A 23,360-nucleotide genomic window follows, 5' to 3' on the forward strand; every position below is an offset into this window, starting at 1 on the left:
GTACTTAGGGAGTGCAGCACTGTCAGAGGTGCCTTCTTTTGGACGAGACGTTAAACCTCTAGGTGTATGTAAAAGATTCCATGACATTATTTTGAAGAAGACCAGGGGAGTTCTCCCTGACATCATGGCCAATATTTATCCTTCAACCAACAACACCACCAAAAAAGCAAAAAGACTATCTGGTCATTATCTCATTGCTGTTTTCGGGAACTTGCTACATTACCTTTCCTCCATTACAACAGTGACTACTCACCTGATTGCTATCCAGTGACCCTTGCCAGACGAGTGCACATATAGAATCATAGAAATTTACAGCTTGGAAGGAGGGCATTTTGGCCCATCATGAACATGCCGGCTGACCAAGAGCTATCCAGCCTAATCCCACTTTCCAGCTATTAGTCCACAGCCCTGTAGGTCACAGCACTTCAAGTGTGATATTTATGTAAACTTGTATATACCTTATACAGCGACCAGAGGGCTCATCCTCTGGAGTCCCAAGGGATCCCACAATCCCTTGGGAGCACAGGTACTTAACGAGGCCTCACAGGATGGAGAGGCACTCTGGAGACCTGCAATAAAAGACTAAGGTCACACTTTACTTTGAGCTCACAGTATCCAGTCAGACTCTTTATTCATATATAACAAAGTGCACATCCAAGTACTTTTTAAATGTGGTGAAGGTTTCTGCCTCTACCACCCTTTCAGGCAGTGAGTTCCAGACCCCCACAACCCTCTGGGTGAAAAAAATTCCGCTCAAATCCCCTCTAACCCTCCTACCAATTACTTTAAATCTGTGCCCCCTAGTTGTTGACCACTCTGCTAAGGGAAATAGGTCCTTCCTATCCACTCTATCTAAGCCCCTCAAAATGTTATACACTTCAATAAGGTCTCCCCTCAGCCTCCTCTGTTCCAAAGAAAACAAACCCAGCCGATCCAATCTTTCCTCATAGCTAAAATTCTCCAGTCCAGGCAACATCCTCGTAAATATCCTCTGTACCCTCTCTAGTGCAATCACATCTTTCCTGTAAAGTGGTGACCAGAACTGCACGCAGTACTCTAGCTGTGGCCTAACTAGTGTTTTATACAGTTCAAGCATAACCTCCCTGCTCTTGTAACCTATGCCTCGGCTAATAAAGGCAAGTATTCCGTGTGCATTCTTAACCATCTTATCTACCTGGCCTACTATCTTGCACTCCAAGATCCCTTCGTTCCTCTTCACTTCTCAGTTCCTACCATTTAATGTGTATTCTATTGCCTTGTTAGCCCTCCCTGTCGTGTATCCTACATGGCTACCACAGGGTACTATAGAAACATAGAAAATAGGTGCAGGAGTAGGCCATTCGGCCCTTCTAGCCTGCACTGCCATTCAATGAGTTCATGGCTGAACATGCAACTTCAGTACCCCATTCCTGCTTTCTCACCATACCCCTTGATCCCCCTAGTAGTAAGGACTTCATCTAACTCCTTTTTGAATATATTTAGTGACTTGGCCTCAATAACTTTCTGTGGTAGAGAATTCCACAGGTTCACCACTCTCTGGGTGAAGAAGTTTCTCCGCATCTCGGTCCTAAATGGCTTACCCCTTATCCTTAGACTGTGACCCCTGGTTTTGGACTTCCCCAACATTGGGAACATTCTTCCTGCATCTAACCTGTCTAAACCCATCAGAATTTTAAACGTTTCTATGAGGTCCCCTCTCATTCTTCTGAACTCCAGTGAATACAAGCCCAGTTGATCCAGTCTTTCTTGATATGTCAGACCCGCCATCCCGGGAATCAGTCTGGTGAACCTTCGCTGCACTCCCTCAATAGCAAGAATGTCCTTCCTCAAGTTAGGAGACCAGAACCGTACACAATACTCCAGGTGTGGCCTCACCAAGGCCCTGTACAACTGTAGCAACACCTCCCTGCCCCTGTACTCAAATCCCCTTGCTATGAAGGCCAACATGCCATTTGCTTTCTTAACCGCCTGCTGTACTTGCATGCCAACCTTCAATGACTGATGTACCATGACACCCAGGTCTCGTTGCACCTCCCCTTTTCCTAATCTGTCACCATTCAGATAATAGTCTGTCTCTCTGTTTTTACCACCAAAGTGGATAACCTCACATTTATCCACATTATACTTCATCTGCCATGCATTTGCCCACTCACCTAACCTATCCAAGTCACTCTGCAGCCTCATAGCATCCTCCTCGCAGCTCACACTGCCACCCAACTTAGTGTCATCTGCAAATTTGGAGATACTACATTTAATCCCCTTGTCTAAATCATTAATGTACAGTGTAAACAGCTGGGGCCCCAGCACAAAACCTTGCAGTACCCCACTAGTCACTGCCTGCCATTCTGAAAAGTACCCATTTACTCCTACTTTTTGCTTCCTGTCTGACAACCAGTTCTCAATCCATGTCAGCACACTACCCCCAATCCCATGTGCTTTAACTTTGCACATTAATCTCTTGTCGAAAGCCTTCTGAAAGTCCAAATATACCACATCAACTGGTTCTCCCTTGTCCACTCTACTGGAAACATCCTCAAAAAATTCCAGAAGATTTGTCAAGCATGATTTCCCTTTCACAAATCCATGCTGACTTGGACCTATCATGTCACCTTTTTCCAAATGCGCTGCTATGACATCCTTAATAATTGATTCCATCATTTTACCCACTACTGAGGTCAGGCTGACCGGTCTATAATTCCCTGTTTTCTCTCTCCCTCCTTTTTTTAAAAGTGGGGTTACATTGGCTACCCTCCACTCGATATGAACTGATCCAGAGTCAATGGAATGTTGGAAAATGACTGTCAATGCATCCGCTATTTCCATGGCCACCTCCTTAAGTACTCTGGGATGCAGTCCATCAGGCCCTGGGGATTTATCGGCCTTCAATCCCATCAATTTCCCCAACACAATTTCCCGACTAATAAGGATTTCCCTCAGTTCCTCCTCCTTACTCGACCCTCTGACCCCTTTTATATCCGGAAAGTTGTTTGTGTCCTCCTTAGTGAATACCGAACCAAAGTACTTGTTCAATTGGTCTGCCATTTCTTTGTTCCCCGTTATGACTTCCCCTGATTCTGACTGCAGGGGACTTACGTTTGTCTTTACTAACCTTTTTCTCTTTACATATCTATAGAAACTTTTGCAATCCGTCTTAATGTTCCCTGCAAGCTTCTTCTCGTACTCCATTTTCCCTGCCCTAATCAAACCCTTTGTCCTCCTCTGCTGAGTTCTAAATTTCTCCCAGTCCCCGGGTTCGCTGCTATTTCTGGCCAATTTGTATGCCACTTCCTTGGCTTTAATACTATCCCTGATTTCCCTTGATAGCCACGGTTGAGCCACCTTCCCTTTTTTATTTCTACGTCAGACAGGAATGTACAATTGTTGTAGTTCATCCATGCGGTCTCTAAATGTCTGCCATTGCCCATCCACAGTCAACCCCTTAAGTATCATTCGCCAATCTATCCTAGCCAATTCACGCCTCATACCTTCAAAGTTACCCTTCTTTAAGTTCTGGACCATGGTCTCTGAATTAACTGTTTCATTCTCCATCCTAATGCAGAATTCCACCATATTATGGTCACTCTTCCCCAAGGGGCCTCGCCCAACGAGATTGCTAATTAATCCTCTCTCATTGCACCACACCCAGTCTAAGATGGCCTCCCCCTTAGTTGGTTCCTCGACATATTGGTATAGAAAACCATCCCTTATGCACTCCAGGAAATCCTCCTCCACCGTATTGCTTCCAGTTTGGTTAGCCCAATCTATGTGCATATTAAAGTCACCCATTATAACTGCTGCACCTTTATTGCATGCACCCCTAATTTCCTGTTTGATGCCCTCCCAAACATCACTACTACTGTTTGGAGGCCTGTACACAACTCCCACTAACGTTTTTTGCCCTTTGGTGTTCTGCAGCTATACCCATATAGATTCCATATCATCCAAGCTAATGTCCTTCCTAACTATTGCATTAATCTCCTCTTTAACCAGCAATGCTACCCCACCTCCTTTTCCTTTTATTCTATCCTTCCTGAATGTTGAATACCCCTGGATGTTGAGTTCCCAGCCCTGATCATCCTGGAGCCATGCCTCTGTAATCCCAATCACATCATATTTGTTAACATCTATTTGCAGAGTTAATTCATCCACCTTATTACAGATACTCCTTGCATTAAGACACAAAGCCTTCAGGCTTGTTTTTTTAACACCCTTTGTCCTTTTAGAATTTTGCTGTACAGTGGCTCTTTTTGTTCTTTGCCTTGTGTTTCTCTGCCCTCCACATTTCCTCATCTCCTTTCTGTCTTTTGCTTTTGTCTCCTTTTTGTTTCCCTCTGTCTCCCTGCATTGGTTCCCATCCCCCTGCCATATTACTTTAACTCCTCCCCAACAGCACTTGCAAACACTCCCCCTAGGACATTGGTTCCGGTCCTGCCCAGGTGCAGACCGCCCGGTTAGTACTGGTCCAACCTCCCCCAGAACTGGTTCCAATGCCCCAGGAATTTGAATCCCTCCCTGCTGCACCACTGCTCAAGCCACGTATTCATCTGCGCTATCCTGCGATTCCTACTCTGACTAGCACGTGGCACTGGTAGCAATCCCGAGATTACTACTTTTGAGGTCCTACTTTTTAATTTAGCTCCTAGCTCCTTAAATTCGTTTCGTAGGAACTCATCCCTTTTTTTACCTATGTCATTGGTACCAATGTGCGCCACGACAACTGGCTGTTCTCCCTCCCTTTTTAGAATGTCCTGCACCCGCTCCGAGACATCCTTGACCCTTGCACCAGGGAGGCAACATACTATCCTGGAGTCTCGGTTGCGGCCGCAGAAACGCCTATCTATTCCCCTCACAATTGAATCCCCTATCACTATCGCTCTCCCACTCTTTTTCCTGCCCTCCTGTGCAACAGAGCCAGCCACGGTGCCATGAACTTGGCTGCTGCTGCCCTCCCCTGATGAGTCATCCCCCTCAACAGTACTCAAAGCAGTGTATTTGTTTTGCAGGGGGATGACCACAGGGGACCCCTGCACTACCTTCCTTGCACTACTCTTCCTGCTGGTCTTCCATTCCCTAGCTGGCTATGGACCCTTCTACTGCGGTAAGACCAACTCGCTACACGTGCTACTCATGTCATTCTCAGCATCGTGGATGCTCCAGAGTGAATCCACCCTCAGCTCCAATTCCGCAACGCGGTCCGTCAGGAGCTGGAGGCGGATACACTTCCAGCAGATGTAGTCGTCAGGGTGTGCCATCAGAGGGCACAGCAGTGTGCCACCAGAGGGCACAGCAGTGGGAGACTCGTAGGTTACCTGTGCCTGGCCTAATTTAAAAGGCAGGCGTGATCCTCAATTTGGAGTTAGCTAATAAAGGACTAAGGTCACTACAGTTCAAGAACAACACACTGCCTCGTGGAGTCATTGTTAAAGCATCTAAGGACACAACAACTGTCGACGAGATTACAAACTTTCACGCGGAAATGGCTACCCTTGGTACGTTGCAGCAGTTCGCCGATGGTGATGATTGGGACGCCTTTGTGGAGAGGCTAGAACATTTCTTCACAGCAAACGACCTGGCAGGAGACAACCCGGCTGCACTGGCTGATAAGCGCCGCGCGATCCTGCTAAGCAGTTGTGGGCCCATCGTCTATGTCCTCGTCAGGGACTTGCTGGCACCAGCGAAGACAACAACCAAGTCATACAAGGAGCTCGTAACCCTGATCCAGGTGCAACTCAAGCCCAAGGAGAGCATCCTCACAGGCAGACATTGGTTCTATACCCACTGACGGCCCGAAGGCCAGGAAATCGCGAAGTCCTCTGCAGATCGCAGGAGGCTGGCGGCACCGTGCAAGTTCGGCACCCACCTCAACGAAGCGGGACATTTTTGTCATTGGAATTGGCCATGAGGGCCTTCTTCACAAGTTACTGTCGGCGGATACCACAGCCACACTGCAGAAAGCCATCTCGATGAGCCAGTCATTCATGACCTCGACCTGCGGCTCTAGGTAGATATCACACCCTCAGGACTCAAACCCGGCAGGTACTGTGCACAGAGTGGCGCCGTTCAGGGGCTGGACTGTCGAGCGTGAACCCGCTCAGGGAAGCGAGAACAGGCCCCCCGAGTCCCTTAACTCAGAGTCCGCCGAGGGGGACTAATCGAGTAGCATCATGATGGCGTTGCGGAGGGAATCACAGGGCTCACCAATGCCGTTTTAAAGACTATGTATGTAAAGGCTGCAGTACAAAGGGCCACCTCCAGCGAATGTGGAAGAGAAATAAGACTCACTGTGTCGATGAGGAGTCCACAGATGGACATGAATCCAGCATGGATTATGAATTGATAGACAGAGAGGCAGCCCAGTCCCATGGGGAGGTACATAGCATGTTTACCTGCACCACCAAGTGCTCCCCGCTGAAGATGGAAGTCGAGATAGAGAGAAGTCCAGTCTTCATGGAAGTGGACATGGGGACGAGCCAGTCAGTGATGAATCAAGGAGCCTTTGAGAGGCTATGGGACAATCCGGCTGAACGACCAGAGTTGGCCCTGATTCAGGCAAAGCTACGCACCTACATCAATGAAATCATCCCAGTCATTGGTAGTGCGAATGTAAAGGTACTCCATGATGGCGCGGTGCACAAGTTACCTCTGTGGATTGTTGCAGGTGATGGACAAACGCTGCTCGGCAGAAGGTGGATGGAGAAGATCCATTGGAAGTGGGAAGACTTCACCCCTCCAGCGATCGAAGCCCTCTGCGCTCAGAGGCTAAGCAGGCCCTCACCTGAGAGTGGACCCAGCACTGGAGAGCAGACTAGCACAGTACCCATGACACAGACCGCTCGGCACGTGGGGAGGATCCAGCTGAGACGACCCGAACTCACTTTCAAGGCTCCAGTGGCAGGACTCCGGAGGAAGAAAATCGGATCCAGAAGCGGAGGCAGAACCCGTAGTCGACATCGTGGACGAAGGAAAGATGGCGCCCAAACCACGAGGTGATGCTTTGAAGACAAAGATGGCGTGATGGAACAACACGTGGCACCAAATGGAGAAGCGGATTGGGGTAAAGGAGGCCTGCAACCCACCACAATTAAAGGGACAGTTCCACACATTTAAGCAATGTAATAGTAATTGAAAGTTCGAGACAAAATGTGTAACGGATCATGTAAAATGTGTAACTGATAATCGGAATTGTATACATGCAACCAATGAGGAAAAGTCGCGCGATTATGTACAATGTGTGATTGATGATCTGAACTGTGCATATGCAACCAGCGAGGAAAAGTCGCACGATCGCGATCGGATCCACAGAGTGTCCATCATAAATAAGGAAAAGCTGTGCGATGCAGGATTTCCACTGCACACAGCCAATGCAGCGAGCAGACACCCATCGAGTGCACACAGGTCCAGTGAGCTACCCAATGCTGTAGCCTGCGTCCCGAGGACCAGAGTCATGCACCACGAAGCGTGGCTACAAGAAGCCAACACACATGAGCTGCGAAGCAAGCGACCTCAGCAGGGCAATGGCAACGGTATTGATACCATGTCCTGGGTCAGCTTCATCTCTCAGGCAACTGATGGCACCAACTGCCACGAGCCTGAAGGAGAAGACTGCACCAAGATATAGAGTCACCCACCACTGTTCCCCCAGAGGAAACAGGCATCAACCAGGATTCCAAACCAAACGACGCTCAGACCAGTGAGTCAGCAGTTCCCTGTGCACTGCTAGACGACAGCTCCTCAGGGAGCAGCTGTGACCCAGGGCGCAAAGAAAGGACAGGGAGATCACAGACATCTGTGAACTGTCCCGATGCTAGGGACCACGGCAACAGGCCCGAGAGCAAGCTACGCAAGCCAACCAGCTTCCCATTGCCAGCACCGGGCACTGAGCCGCCACTAGACTGCAGGGACACAACCCAGCAGCTCCGGAACTAGCTTGTCCTCACGCACTGGTCATCGCATCGATAAGGCATCTAATGTACTTGTCGCACCACGGAACCACACAAAAAAAAAGAAAATGCAAAACCCACTTACCTGAACTTGAGTGTACATGAATGTCAGGAGCCCCGGCCATATCGATATGGGAGGGGGAGAGAATGGAGTGGTTAGGAACACATACACAAACAGCAACCACCAGCACACTACTGCACCGACTACCCACCCAAGGTTGAGGTGGCCCGCCAGAGGCCAACCAGACAAAACCTACATAGAGCTAAGCCCAGAGCACAGTCAATGCAGAGGCGATTTGCACTGAGGGTTCAGGGGGGAGTGATGTCATGTATCCTACATGGTTACTGTTGGTACTATCTCAAGGTGTGCCACCAGAGGGCACAGCAGTGGGAGACTCGTAGGTTACCTGTACAGGTGTGCCTGGCCTGGTATAAAAGGCAGGCCACCAGGTGTGATCCTCACTTTGGAGTTAATTAATAAAGGACTAAGGTCACTACAGTTCAAGTACAACACACTGCCTCGTGGAGTCATTGATGGAGCATCTAAGGACACAACACTCCCCAAATGCATTATCTCACACTTCTCTGGATTGAATTCCATTTGCCACAGTTCTGCCCACCTGACCAGTTCATTGATATCTTCCTGCAGTATACAGCTTTCTTCTTCATTATCAACCACACAGCCAATTTTGTATCATCTGCAAACTTCTTAATCATACTCCTGCATTCAAGTCTAAATCATTGATATATACTACAAAAAGAAAAGGACCTAGTACTGAGCCCTACGGAACCTCATTGAAAACACCCTCCCAGTCACAAAAACACCCATCAATCATTACCCTCTGATTCCTGCCTCTCAGCCAATTTTGGATCCAACTTGCCACGTTGCCTTGGATCTCATGGGCTTTTACATTTGTGACCAGTCTGCCATGTGAGACCTTGTAAAAATCCATATACACTACATCAAACTGCACTGCACTCATCGACCCCTCCTTGTTACCTCCTCAAAAAATTCAATCAAGTTAGTCAGACACGACCTTCCCTTAACAAATCCGTGATGATGTCCTTGATATGTGGCCATCAGGTGAGGACAGGATAAGATTTCAGGTGGAATAGCCATTACATTTTTGAATTTTTTTACTCTTTGTGTGCGAGATATAACTTTGGCCTACTCTCGTAGGTGAGCCTTTCTCGCTCTAAGTGTTTGACAATGTTTTCCCTGATATCTTGATAAATATGGTAATGCCCCCAGGATAATGAACAGAGAACTTTTTTTAGATTTGCTTTAGCTACTGGATCTATCCAGTGCTTCCACTGGACCTTCCTCATATCTTCGAGATGCAGCAAACAAAGCCAGATGTTCTATTAGCTTTAAGTGCCAATCTATTGAGGGTGGGGAGGGATGACAACAAGTCTGAGGCCCATGTTTCTAAGTTTCTGAACCTCCTGAATATAAGGGCTCCTGTGTTGTGTACTATTTCGCCTCATCTAGCGCTAACGTTACGTGACCAGAAAGTTTTACCTGATGGTAATCCCAGTGAATGATAACCAATTTCATTCTCCTCCTTTGCTCTATTCAGAGCCTTCTCCTCTGCCGCTGCAGCTCGTGCTCGGGCTTGGATGATGTGCTTTTCAACTGCGTCAGCTTCTGTAATTTGTCTGTCATACTCCGCGTGAATCTATTTAATGACCGGCAAAAATAATTGATTTAAATTAATTCAAACATTTATAAAGAAATATGTGGGTAACTTCTCTTGTAATTCAATTCTGATGGAGGATCCTTGCGCAAAAGGTTAACCTATCTAGCGCCTTCAGATGCTGACTGACCTACCGGGCCTTGCCAACATCTTCTGTTCTAGATCGATCACCTGCGAGTTATAATACGAGTGTAATCCCCTGGTTAGAGTCCAATACTGAACACAGGCACATTGAGGTACAGCGGCTTTGTGGTGGGTTGTGGATGTGGGTTTACATCACCACCGTTCGCCACTTTGCGATCTTCTGGCTTCAGCTCCCTAGGGAATGAGGTACAATTTGGAATTTATTCCCTTGAGCCATTCTTGGGACTCTCCTTGCATTTTGGTCAGGTGCTCTGGGGAGACCAAATGAGAACGAAAGAAAAACTGCAAAATAGAGAGGGTAATGACTGCTAATACTCAGCTGGCAAAGTATAACTAAATGTATGACATTGCTATTTGTGAGAGCTTGCTGTGCGCAAATTGGCTGCCGCTTTTCCTGCATTACAACAGTGACTACAATTCTAAAGTATTTCATTGGCTGTAACGTGCTTCATGACGTCATGAGGTTGTGAAAAGCGCTATATAAATGCAAGTCTTTCTTTCTAAAAAAAAAGCAAAATCCTGCAGATGCTGGAAATCTGAAACAAGAACAGAACATGCTGGCAACACTCAGCAGGTCAGGCAACATCTGCAGAGAGAGAAGCCGAGTTAACGTTTCAGGTCGATGACTTTTCATCAGAATTGGAAGATGTTAGTGATGAACAGCTTTTAAGCAAGTACAGAGCCAGGGAAAAGGAGTGGGGCGGGGGAACCAGGAAAATAACAAAAGGGAGAAATCTGTGATAGGGTTGAGGGCAGGAATGATTAAATGACAAAAAGGATGATGGTGCAAGACAAAATGGGGTAATAGCGAGTATAGAAACAAAAGATGGCTCCGCTGGACAGGCCACATTGTTCGCATGCCAGACACGAGATTCCCAAAGCAAGCGCTTTACTCAAAACTCTTTCACGGCAAATGAGCCAAAGCTGGGCAGAGAAAACGTTCCAAGGACACCCTCAAAGCCTCCCTGATAAAGTGGAACATCCCCACTGACATCTGGTAGTCCCTAGCCAAAGACCGCCCTAAGTGGAGGAAGTGCATCCGGGAGGGCGCTGAGCACCTCGAGTCTCATCGCCACGAGCATGCAGAAATCAAGCGCAGGCAGAAGAAAGAGCATGCGGCAAACCAGTCCCACCCACCCTTTCCCACAACGACTATCTGTCCCACCTGTGACAGGGACTGTGGCTCTCGTATTGGACTGTTCAGCCACCTAAGGACTCATTTTTAGGGTGGAAGCAAGTCTTCCTCGATTTCGAGGGACTGCCTATGATGATGATGAAATGGCAGAATAGCAGAGCAGGAGGGAAGCACGGCAAATAGGAGAGTGCTCCTGTGGTCCAGGAATATGGCGGTAGACCCCAGGGGTGTGGACAACCGCACCGGCAGTGTACCCATACAGGATCCCCACCACAAGCACCAGCCCACACCTCCTCCACTCCCAGTGGCTCTGTATAACCAACCTGCTGGCCCCAGATTTGATCCCCATTATCTGTTCTCAGCTAGGCTGGGAGTACAGGCTCTACAAATGGCACCAACCTTCAGGCTAAAGAGTGGAAAAGTAACCAGGGTTCCTGCTCCAGGGACTCCAGCCCATAAAGTACAAGTATGTGGATATGAAGGAGGACAGGACTGGGCTCAGCTGTGAAGACTCTCACTTTTAGATATCCTGCAGACAGTCACAGCCTCAGTCCATGCTCCAGGAATGGCCATTTGGACAAGCACTGTGGGGCACATGGCACTTATTGGACTGCACTGAGGCAAGAGTTAATGCCTTGCCACTGGACCAAGACCTAGCTCTATCAAGCCCGTGTGGTGGCTGGGGTGCAACGGCCACCACACGTTAAAAAAATCCATGCACAGGCATCTTCCATACTTCAGGATGTAGTTCGGGACTGGAATATCATTGAAACACTTGTGAACTCATCCGTTTTCAGTGTGGAAGCAAGTCATCCTCGTTTCGAGGGACTGCCTATGATGATGAATGCCTTGAGGAAAGAAAGGGAGGTGGGAAAAGAAGTGGAAATTGGTCAAAAGAACATTTATTTTTAAAAAAAGCAGGCAACAAGAGGACAGAGAAGAAGGTAAAGAGTCATACCTCTTGTAGCTGTTTTACAAATTTCTCGTGGTACTCATTGTCTCCACCTCGTGACCTCACAAGGTTCTTTGTTACGTCCTTTCCAATGACTTCTCCAGTGTAAAGGTCCTTGAAAATACTTGCCAATAAATAGGATATGTCCTAATTGGTAAAAATAGATTTATTAACATATATATTGTCAGATCCCACATTTGTTCAGCAATCTGTAGTGACTTAATTGAACTCAGCTAAGGTGGCAGTAGAGGTGTTACAATTGGCCTTGGCGTCCCTGGTTAGCGGAAGGGAAATTCGCCAGGATCTCGGCTCCTGTTCACTATCCTGTTCACCCCTGTTCGGGTGAGGGCAGAATCAAGCTCTCCTGCGATGTCTGCCATGGTAACATCACTTGGTCTATTGACACCACTGTGTCAGCCAACGAGTTGGAGGTGGGGCGGGACTTGTTCAGGACTCACAGCCAACAGTCTATTTTACACCAAACCAAGCCTATTTACTCAGTAAACAGTAAATCAAAATAAGTTTATTTAAATAGCACACTATAGCAAACAGTCTACAGAGTCTATTTAAACAGAGTATCTACGAACTAGAGGAAACAGAATGAAACTGCAGCAACTTCTCCCGATTAAAGCAAGATTGTTTCTCCAGCAAAAAGACAATAGTTGCGTAATACAAACTGATTATTTCTCCAGCAAATTGCAGTGAGCGGCGATAATTACATACAAATTATGTTCGTGAAATCAATCCCAGTCACATACACCAGTGCAGGCACCAAGCATGATTGACGGGGGAATTACACAATCATCATCATTCTGGCAGGGAATAGTGGTGACACTATAAGCAGCCCAAGCCAAAACATGATTAAACTTATGTGAGTTTAAAAAATAATTAAATATTCAAAAACCTAATTAATTTAGTCAAGGCCATAGTGTAGGATATCACCAAAGAGGAGATGAAAAATATCATGAATTACTGGGTTTCAAAAGCCTGTAGATTGGTGTAGGAAGGAAAGAGTGAGGGAGGTAAGTCCACAATTCTGAGTAGTAATGAGTCACTGCTAGTGTAATACATCTTAATTAGATAGTATCATACAGCACAGAAGGATTTATTTGGCCCATCGTGCCTGTGCCGGCTCTTTGAAGGAGACCTGAAACATTAACTCTGTTTCTCTCTGCACAGATGCTGAGTGCAGCATTTTCTGCTTTGGATTAGCAAGTGCTGGTCTGGTTCTTGGGGCTAAAAGTCTGTTTGAATATACATTACCCGACGTACTTAATCCACTTAATCCTTACGTGAGGTGAACCAGACCCAATGTAGTTTTAAGTACTTTCCAAAAAAAAAAGACCCTTATTGGCTTGGTTGACTGTAATGACTTGATGTGTTTTACCTGTGTTCTTTCAGACGTTGGCCGGTGCCTGTACATAAATGGCTCTGAAGAGGCAGTCCGCTCATCATCCTTTTCATACTGTTTGCAGACATCCTGTCAGGAACAGCATAAAAATTAAAAAACAAGTGGGGAAAAAACTTTTAATTACTTGGAAAAGAGACTTAGAGGTGAACTGATCTACATTTTGTAGATTGTGAAATGAATGAACAAAATTGTTCACTATGGTGAAATGTTCAAATTCATTGGCTGTAAAGCGCTTTGGGGCATCCTGAGGTCATGAAAGACGCTATAGAAATGGAAGTTCTTTCTTTCTCTTTTTTCTTTATCATCATCATCATCACAGGCAGTCCCTCGAAGCGAGGATGATTTACATTCACCCCAAAAAGGGATGAGTTCAGAGGTGTTTCAATGAAGGACCTAACATTCCAGGTCCCAAACTAAATCTTGAAGGGTAGAAGATGCCTGTGTGTGGATTTTTTAAACATGTGGTGGCCGCTGCACACCAGTCACCACACGGGCTTGACAGAGCTAGTGGCAAAGACGATTGGAGACCAGCTCTGCTGCACAGACCTAGTGCACGCACATATCGCAGTGTGGGCTGGCCCGTGCTGCCCCTGGGCCCTCGCCTCTTCTGGGCCGCGAACTCACGCCTCCCCTGGGCCCCGATCACGTCGCTCCACGATCACTCGCCGCTCGTGCACCTCAACCTCGCCACTCCTGCTATACCAGCCCACGCTCCAATCAGCAACCTGGACCTTGGTGACGTCCAATCCAGTCGCTCTCTTCACAGCAGTCGCTCTCCAGCACGCGCTGTACCTTGAGTGGTATGCTCCTTTGAAGGCCCCGACCTGCTGATGGTCCAGTGATTCACTGCGGCAGTAACAGCAGAATCCAACCCCTGCAGTCACTTGTGATCTCGCTGGTGTCTCAGCAGTTGGTGTGATAGAGGGAATCTCGTCTCACACACGGAGCAGGTGAACAGGCTCTCCCCAGTGTGACTGCGTTGTGTCTCAGCACACCGTTAATGCTTTTAAAGCTCTTCTCACAGCAAGAACACCATTCTTTATCAATTGTCTGTGTTTTGCCAGTTGAGCTATTGGTCAGTATTCTGCTTCCTTGTTGACTAAGGGTTAAATCTGTGAGATATCTCTCCTAGTTATAGAGTCCTCTGGCTGCATCCTGTTCTTATGCCATCAAATAATCAAAATTTAAATATCCATAAATAAACAACAGCTGCATTCATGTAGCATTATTAATATTCAAGACGTATGCTATCTATCGGCACTTACTTATCAATGACTTGCTCACTGATGCTCAGTTTGGGTTCTACCAGGACCATTCAGCTCCAGAGCTCATTGCAGCCTTAGTCCAAACATGGAAAAATGAGCTGAATTCCAAAGGTGAGGTGAGAGTGACTGCCCTTGACATCAAGACAGCAGCATTCAACCGAGTGTGGCACCAAAGGAGCCCTAGTAAAATTGAAGTCAATGGGGATCAGGGGGAAAACTCTCCAGTGGCTTGAGTCATTCATGGCACAAAGGAAGATAGGTTGTTTGAGGCCAGTCATCTCAGTCCATCATTGCAGGAGTTCCTCAGGGCAGTGTCCTAGGCCCAACTATCTTCAGCTGCTTCATCAATGACCTTCCCTTCATCACAAGGTCAGAAGTGGGGATGTCCGTTTATGATTGCACAGTGTTCAGCTTCATTCAGAATTCCTCAGATAATGAAGTAGTCCACGCCTGCATGCAGCAAGACCTGGACAACATTCAGGCTTGGGCTAATAAGAGGCAAGTAACATTTGTGCCACAGAAGTGTCAAGCAATAACCATCTCCAATAAAAGAGAGCCCAACCACCTCCCTTTGCCATTCAATGGTATTACCATCACCGAGTCTTCCACCAGCAATTTCCTGGGGACACCACTGACTAGAAACTGAACTGGACGAGCCACATAAATGTTGTGGCATCGAGAGCAGGTCAGAGGCTGGGCATTCTGCCGCATGTCGCTGTAAAGCCCTTTGGGATGACCTGAGGTTGTAAAAGACACTACATCAATGCAAGTGCTTTCTCTCTTCTTTCTTCACGTGTAATTACCACGTGACAAGTTTTTAGAATGGAGTAAGTCAAAAGTATGACAAAAAAGTATGACAACTGGAAGTCATTAGATTTGTAATACATTACAGATGTATCGGTGAAGGGAACAAACTTATTTACTAATCTATTACAGCAGATAAGGAAAATACAATTTAATTATTTTCCAGAAACCAACCAAACAACACTGCACTATTTCTGAGGAGATCTCTTACAAATCGCTTTCCAAATTCTTGCAGTGGAAGCATATACAACCCTCCACTCCCCGACACAGCTTGAGTAATTCCGTAAGAGATAAACTAGTTAAGGAAAAAATACATAGATAAACCAGTCATATTTTATATAAAGTTCAGAGGCTGTTGTCGAATGTCTGGGGCCATATTACCTTTGTGTTTCTTGAATCTGACATTTGTTGCTTTGTAACCTCTGGCAAAAGGGTATTTTGTTTCAGTGAAGAGGGCTCGTTCTTTTCCACAGTCTCTTCTTCATTCATTTTGTAAATAATCTGTCAGGAATCTAATCAAATAAAAAGATTTGTCTTGATTATTAAGGAAAGGAAGAGAAAGAAAAGAAGAGGAGAGAAAGAGAGAAACCTGCTACAACAAAAACAAAATACTGTGGATGCTCGAAATCCGAAGTAAAAACAGAAAATGTGGAGAAAGAAACAGAGTTAATGTTTCAGATCTGTGAACTTTCGTCAGAACTGCTGCTGACTCTCCTGTTTCACATCCTCTCTTTATTGTGCACCCTCCACGTGCTGTGGCAATTCCTAAGTAAGACTTTAGTGGTCTGCAGACTCTGCTGAGTGAGTGTTTATGTGTTGGTAAGAGAGACTTTCAGGGAGGCTTGAATTTTTAAAAAACATATTTGTTCTCAGATTGTGGGCGACACAGGCAAGGCCATGGCATCATGGGTGGCTCAGTTGTATTGGGGTGGGGGGGGTGGAGAAGGAAGGTCAAAAAAGCAATATTGATAGGAGATGCAACAGTTAGGGGAACAACAGGTGTTTCTGCAGTAGCAGACGTGACTCCAGTATGGTGTGTTGCCTCCCTGGTGCCAGGGTCAAGGATGTCACTGAGCGGCTGCAGGACATTCTGAGGGGGGAGTGTGAACAGCATGGGCCATATCAGTACCAATGACATGATTTTAGGGAGCTGGATTACTCCCGGTGCCACGTACTAGTGAGTACAGAAATAGGAGGATAGATCAGCTGAATGCATAGCTGGAGAGATGGTGCAGAAGGGAGAGCTTTAGTTTCTTGAGGCATTGGGACCTTTTCTGGGGGAGGTGGGACCTGCACAAGCCGGACAGGTTGCACCTCAACAGGGCTGGGACCAATATTCTCACGGGGAGGTTTGCTAGTGCTGTTGGGCAGGGTTTAAACTAGCTTGGCAGGAGGCTAGGAACCTGAGCATAGATTCAGAAAGGAGTGAAGCAAAGCTAGAAATGGAAGACAATAAATTAGTAAGTGAGTTTGGAAGGCAGAGGAAACAAACGGCTATAAAATAGACAACAAAGGGGTTGTGTGAGTATTTAATGGTCTACATTCCTTTGCAGATTCTTTGCGTCCTCTACACAATTTTATTTCCCACCTATCTTTGTATCATCAGCAAATTTGGCTACATTACACTTGGTCCCTTCCGGCTGGAGCGAGTGTGGAAAAAGCGCAGCAGAGCCTGTGCATGGAGCACAGCGCGCTGGAGCTGGAGCTGGGGGCCCGGGGTACAATGTCGATATTTTATGGACAAATTTGCAAGCTGCTCAAAGACGAATGCGCTCACCGACACTGCGATCTTTGAAAACCAGGGGAGAGGACCTGAGGGAGGGAGGGGGTCAGTAGGAGCATGTATACTAGGCCCATGCAACAGAGCCTGGTCTCCAATCGCCTTGCATCCCCTTGACATTGAACGAAAATATTTCCTCTGTGAAGTCCGTGTGGTGGCTGGTGTGCAACAGCCACCCCACGTTAAAAGAATTCACCCACAGGCATCTTCCATCCTTCAAAATAAAGTTCGGGACCTGGCATCAGTCACCTTAGAACTCATTTTAGTGTGGAAGCAAGTCATCCTCGACACCAGGGGACTGCCTAAGAAGAAGAATACTTCAATGCATTGAGTCTAGTGAATAAGGCAGATGAGCTGAGGGCACAGGTAGACATGTGGAAGTATATTATGGCTATTACTGAAACATGGCTGAAAGAAGGACAGGAATGGCAGCTCAACATTCCTGGTTACAGGGTTTTCAAATGAGACAGAGGGGGATTAAAAAGAGGGGGGGTGCAATATTGGTTAAATAAACAATTACAGCCATGAGGAGGGATGATATGTCAAAAGGATCATCAAATGAGGCCATATGAGTCAAACTGAAGAACAAAAAAGGGGCAATTACACTGATGGAAGTGTACTATAAACCCCCAAACAATCAGAGAGAGATAGAAGAGCAAATATTTAGGCAAATTTCTGAGAAGTGCAAAAACAATAGGGCAGCAATAGTTGCGGATTTCAACATTAACTGGGATAGAATCAGTGTAAAAGGTATAGAAGATGCAGAATTCTTAAAATGCATTCAGGAGAACTTTTTTAGCCAGTACGTAGCAAGCCCAACAAGAGAGGGGGCAGTTCTGGACTTAGTTTTAGGGAATGAAGCTGGGCAGGTAGAAGGGGTATCAGTGGGAGAGCATTTTGGTGATAGTGATCATAATTCAGTTAGAGTTAGGGTTCTTATGGAAAAGAACAAAGACAGACCAGGAATAAAAGTTTTCAATTCGGGGAAAAGCTAATTTTACTAAGCTGTGATGTGATTTAGCCAAAGCGGACTGGAAACAGCTACTTGAAGGTAAATCAGTGGAAGGCATTCAAGGAGATAGTGAGGTTCAGACCAAATATGTTCCCACAAACAAAAAGAGTGGGACTCCCAAATCCCTGGATGTCAGGGGGCATACAGAGTAGAACAAGGCAAAAAAAGGAAGCTTATGTCAGATACCGAGAGCTCAATACTGCAGAAAGTCTAGAGGAGTATAAAAAGTACAGGGGTGAAATAAAAAAGGAAATTAGGAAAGCAAAGACAGGACATGAAAAAATATTGGCAAGTAAAGTCAAGGAAAGCCCAAAGGTATTTTATAAATACATAAAGAGCAAGAGGATAACTAAAGAAAGAGTAGGGTCTATTAGAGACCAAAAAGGAAGCGTGTGTGTGGAGGTGGAAGACATGAGAATGGTTCTTAATGAATAGTTTGCATCGGTCTTCACAAAAGAGAGGGACAATGCAGACATTGTAGTTAAGGATGAGGAGTATGAGTTATTAAATGAGATAAACATAGTGAGAGGGGAAATATTAAGGGGTTTAGCAGCTTTGAAAGTAGATAAATCAATCACCAGGCCTGGATGAAATGTATCCCAGGTTGTTAAAAGAAACAAGGGAAGAAATAACAGAGGCTCTGACCATCATTTTTCAATCCTCTCTGGCTCCTGGCATGGTGCTGGAGTGCAGGAGGACTGCTAACATCGCACCATTGTTTAAAAAGGGAGAAAGGGCTAGACCGAGTAATTACAGGCCAGTCAGCCTAACCTCGGTGGTGGACAAATTGTTGGAAAAAATTCTGAGGGACAGGATAAATCATCATTTGGAAAGAATCAAGGACAGTCAGCGTGGATTTGTTAAGGGAAGGTTGTGACTGACTAACTGGTCTGAATTATTTGAGGAGGTAACAGGAAGCGTCGATGAGGATAAGATCCCACATGGCAGACTGGTCACGAAAGTAAAAGTTGATGGGATCCAAGGGAAAGTGACAAGTTGGATCCAAAATTGGCTCAGAGGTAGGAAGCAAATGGTAAAGGGTGATGGTGTTTTTGCGACTGGAAGGTTGTTTCCAGTGGGGTTCCACAGGGCTCAGTACTAGGTCCCTCGCTTTTTGTGGTATACATCAATGATTTAGACTTCAATGATTTAGGGGGTATGATTACGAAGGTTGTAGCTAATTCGAAAATTGGCCGTGCAGTTGATAATGAAGAAGAAAGCTGTAGACTGCAGGAAGATATCAATGGACTGGTCAGGTGGGCAGAACAGTGGCAAATCGAATTTAATCCAGAGAAGTTTGAGGCAATGCATTTGGGGAGGGCTAACAAGGCAAGGGAATACACAACAAATGGTAGGATACTGAGAAGTGTAGGGAAACAGAGGGAACTTGGAGTGCATGTCCACAAATACCTGAAGGTAGCAGGCCAGGTAGATAAGGTGGTTAAGAAGGCATACAGGTTACTTTTCTTTATTAGCCAAGGCATAGAATATAAGAGCAGGGAGGTTATGCTTAAACTATATAAAACACTAGTTAGGCCACAGCTAGCGTACTGTGTACAGTTCTGGTTACCACATTACAGGAAATATATAATTGCACTAGAGAGGGTACAGAAGAGATTTACAAAGATATTGTCAGGACTGAAGAATGTTAGCTATGAGGAAAGATTGGATAGGCTGGTTGTATAGTTTAATGACTCGTACCGATACAATTATAATTTGGTTTAAGTGGTATAACGCAGGTTTCAGATTTTACACAGAAAGCTCTGGCAAAATAACTATAGTTGTCCATCGAGGTCGAATGCAACCCCAAGGCATCTGCCACAGAGTGTAAGGTCAGCCATAGTCCCAGGTCTGATCCCTGGCCTGTGCTGAGTGAGTTGATTTCAGCCTGGGAGACAAATCTGTCTTGAACTAGGGAGTGGAAAAATTTATCACTTGTACCTGCCATACAGTGAATCCCTCCCTCGCCTCTTTTTCCGGTACATTGATGACTGTATTGGTGCCGTTTCCTGCTCTCATCCTGAACTTGAAAATTTAATTCACTTTGCATCCAATTTCCACCCTTCCCTCACCTTCACATGGTCCATCTCCGACTCTTCCCTTCCCTTCCTCAACTTCTCCGTTTCCATCTCTGGGGCTAGGCTTTTGACCAATATCCACTATAAGCCACAGCTACCTGGACTACACTTCCTCCCACCTCACATTCTGCAAGGACTCCATTTCATTCTCCCAGTTTCTCCGTCTCCGTCGCATCTGCTCTGATGATGCCACCTTTCACACTAGTGCCTCTGACATGTCTTCCTTTTTCCTCAACAGAGGATTCCCCTCCGCCGTGGTTAACATTGCCCTCGACCGTGTCCGTTCTATTTCCTGCACATCTGCTCTCACCACTTCCCCTTCCCCTTCCTCTCAGAACCATGACAGGATTCCCCTTGTCCTCACCTTTCACCCCACCAGCCTCCACATTCAACGGATCAACATCTGTCATTTCCGTCACCTCTCACGTGATCCCACCACCCACCACCAACCACATCTTCCTATCCCCACCCGTCCCCTCTCAGCATTCCGAAGGGACTGCTCCCTCCATGACACCCTGGTCCATTCCGCAGTCACCCCCACCACCCCTTCCCCTTCCCACGGCACCTTTCTGTGCAAGTGCAGGAGATGCAACACCTTCCCTTTTACCTCGTCCCTTCCCACTATCCAGGGCCCCAAATACTGCTTCCAGGTGAAACAGCGATTTACTTGTACTTCTTTCAATTTAGTATGCTGTATTTGCTGCTCACGACGTGGGGTAGATTGGATGATTGCTTTGCAGAGCACCTCCGTTCAGTCCACAAGTGTAACTCTGAGCTTCCGGTCGCCTGTCATTTTAATTCTCCATTCCACTCCCACTTTGACCTCTCTGTCCTTGGTCTCCTACACTATTCCAACGAAGCTCAATGCAAGCTCAAGCACCTCATCTTTTTTTTAAAGCACTTTACAGCCTTCTAGATTCAACATCTAGTTCAGAGTGTAACCACTGCCAATCTTTGGCTCCCTTGCCAGCCCCCCAGCCCGTTTCTTCTTTTCTATTTGTCTCTAATGGCAGCTGGTCATTATTCCACCATTCACATCCTATCTTGACTAATATTTTTCTAACTCCTGGCACTACCATTACCATTCGGTCCATCATCCCTTTTGTCTTTCGAATCTCTCCTGTCTTCCGCCCTATCACAGACCTTCCCTTTTGTTCTTTCCGCTCCTCCCCCTTTCGGTGTTTGTTAAGAATGTGTTCTTTTCGAACATTCTTCAGTTCTGACGAAGGATTATCGACCGGAAACGTTAACTCTGTTTCTCTCTCCACAGATGCTGCCTGGCCCGCTGAGATTTCCAGCATTTTCTGTTTTTATTCCAGATTCCAGCATCCGCAGTTTTTTTGCTTTTGACATAACCACTATGCCACCGTTCCCTAAATAAATAGCACGCGTTGGTTATTTAAAAAAAAGTTATTACAATGTTGTAATTAGTTATTTAATCATTAGTGAAATATTTGAACCGTTAGCTGTGCTTCTTCACCAGTGCTGCTGCGCAGTGGGCCAGTTGCACCATGATCTATGCCTGGTCTGTGGTGTACAGAGCACCCGAGATCCATACAGTATGTTCCGTCCCTCTAACCCGCACAAAGAGTTGTCCCATACGCACAGTTTGCAGAGTGTGAATGGCTGGAGGCTCTCCCGGTTCCTTCGCTCTCTCTCACAGTCACAGGGAAAAGCCCCGACTGGTACCCGGCGGCGCCATCTTGTGTGTTTGACAGCGGTTGCCGCGGCAACCGCCCTCGACCGACGGACGATCAATGAGAATGAGAGCGCGAAGGACGTTGCCCTGGCAACCGCCCTGGCCGGCCGGCGACCAATGAAAGCAGCGGGATGGACGCCATGTTGGGAAAGGAGAGCCGGCCGACGACGAATGAAAGCAGCGAAACGAGAGCGCGATGGATGCCATGTTGGGAAAGGAGAGCTGACTAGCGACCAATGAAAGCAGCGGGGTGGGAGCGCGATGGACGCCATGTTGGGAAAGGAGAGTCGGCTGCTCGGAACCGTTATCAGCCGCTCCCTGAGGGGAAAGTGCGGCCTGCGAGTCACAGTAAGTATTTATCATTCAACATCGTGCGACGGGTATGAGGTTTGACCATGGGTGAGGTTATCCGACAGACCGTTACCGTAAGTGATGGAGCCATTAGTTGTACTGAGGCAGGCGATGATTTTCCTCACCCGCTTAAAGGGATTGTTGAAGAAAAGAAAATACTTGCATTTATATACCACCGGACTTCCCAACGAGTTTTACAGGCCATGAAGTATTTTTGGAGTGTAGTTACTGTTGTAATGTGGGGAAACACGGCAGCCAATTTGCGCACAGCAAGCTCCCACAAACAGCAATGTGATAATGACCAGATTATCTTTTTTTTAGTGATGTTCATTGAGGAATAAATATTGGCCAGGACGTTGGAGATAACTCCCCTGCTTTTCTTCGACATAGTGCCATAGAATCTTTTACGTCCACCTGAGCGAGCAGACAGGCCTCGGTTTGACATCTCATCTGAAAGACGTTACCTCCAACAGTGCGGCATTCCATCAGCATTGCCCTGGATTTGTGTGCTCAAGTTTCTGGAGTGGGACTATGAGCCCACAGCCTTATGACTCACAAACGAGAGTGCTACCAACTGAGCCACGGCAGACACCATAGTGTATTAAGCTTGCCAATCGAAAATACCACACCTCAGATTCTAGATCTAAAAGTAAGTTATAGAAACATAGAAAATAGGTGCAGGAGTGGGCCATTCGGCCCTTCGAGCCTGCACCACCATTCAATAAGATCGTGGCTGATCATTCACCTCAGTACCCCTTTCCTGCTTTCTCTCCATACCCCTCGATTTCTTTAGCAGTAAGCCCCATATCTAACTCCCTCTTGAATATATCCAATGAACTGGCATCAACAACTCTCTGCGGTAGAGAATTCCACAGGTTAACAACACTCTGAGTGAAGAAGTTTCTCCTCATGTCCTCAGACACTAAACTGGGTGGCGGTGTGAGCTGTGAGAAAGACGCTAAGAGGCTGCAGGGTGACTTGGACAGATTAGGTGAGTGAGCAAATGCATGGCAGATGCAGTATAATGTGGATAAATGTGAGGTTATCCATTTTGGGGGCAAAAACATGAAGGCAGAATATTATCTGAATGGC

At 46.5% G+C, this 23,360-nt stretch overlaps 1 protein-coding gene across 3 annotated transcripts in view; it reads right to left on the reverse strand.

The window, feature by feature from the left end:
• Positions 1 to 21,937, reverse strand: part of dlec1 (DLEC1 cilia and flagella associated protein) — a 214,727-nt gene extending 192,790 nt beyond the window's left edge. For 2 of the 3 annotated variants that reach the window (XM_070881759.1, XM_070881757.1), the window contains exons 1-5: positions 21,825 to 21,937; positions 15,730 to 15,860; positions 13,256 to 13,348; positions 11,875 to 12,015; positions 9,463 to 9,619 (exon numbers count right to left, since the gene is read on the reverse strand). In XM_070881759.1, the coding sequence (XP_070737860.1) occupies positions 9,463 to 9,619; positions 11,875 to 12,015; positions 13,256 to 13,348; positions 15,730 to 15,837 (499 nt within the window). In that variant the 5' untranslated portion in view covers positions 15,838 to 15,860; positions 21,825 to 21,937. The other variant, XM_070881758.1, reaches the window with a different exon arrangement.
• Positions 21,938 to 23,360: the final 1,423 nt, after the last annotated feature.

This window comes from Pristiophorus japonicus, chromosome 5, assembly GCF_044704955.1.
Source record: "Pristiophorus japonicus isolate sPriJap1 chromosome 5, sPriJap1.hap1, whole genome shotgun sequence".
NCBI classification, from domain to species: Eukaryota; Metazoa; Chordata; class Chondrichthyes; family Pristiophoridae; genus Pristiophorus; species Pristiophorus japonicus.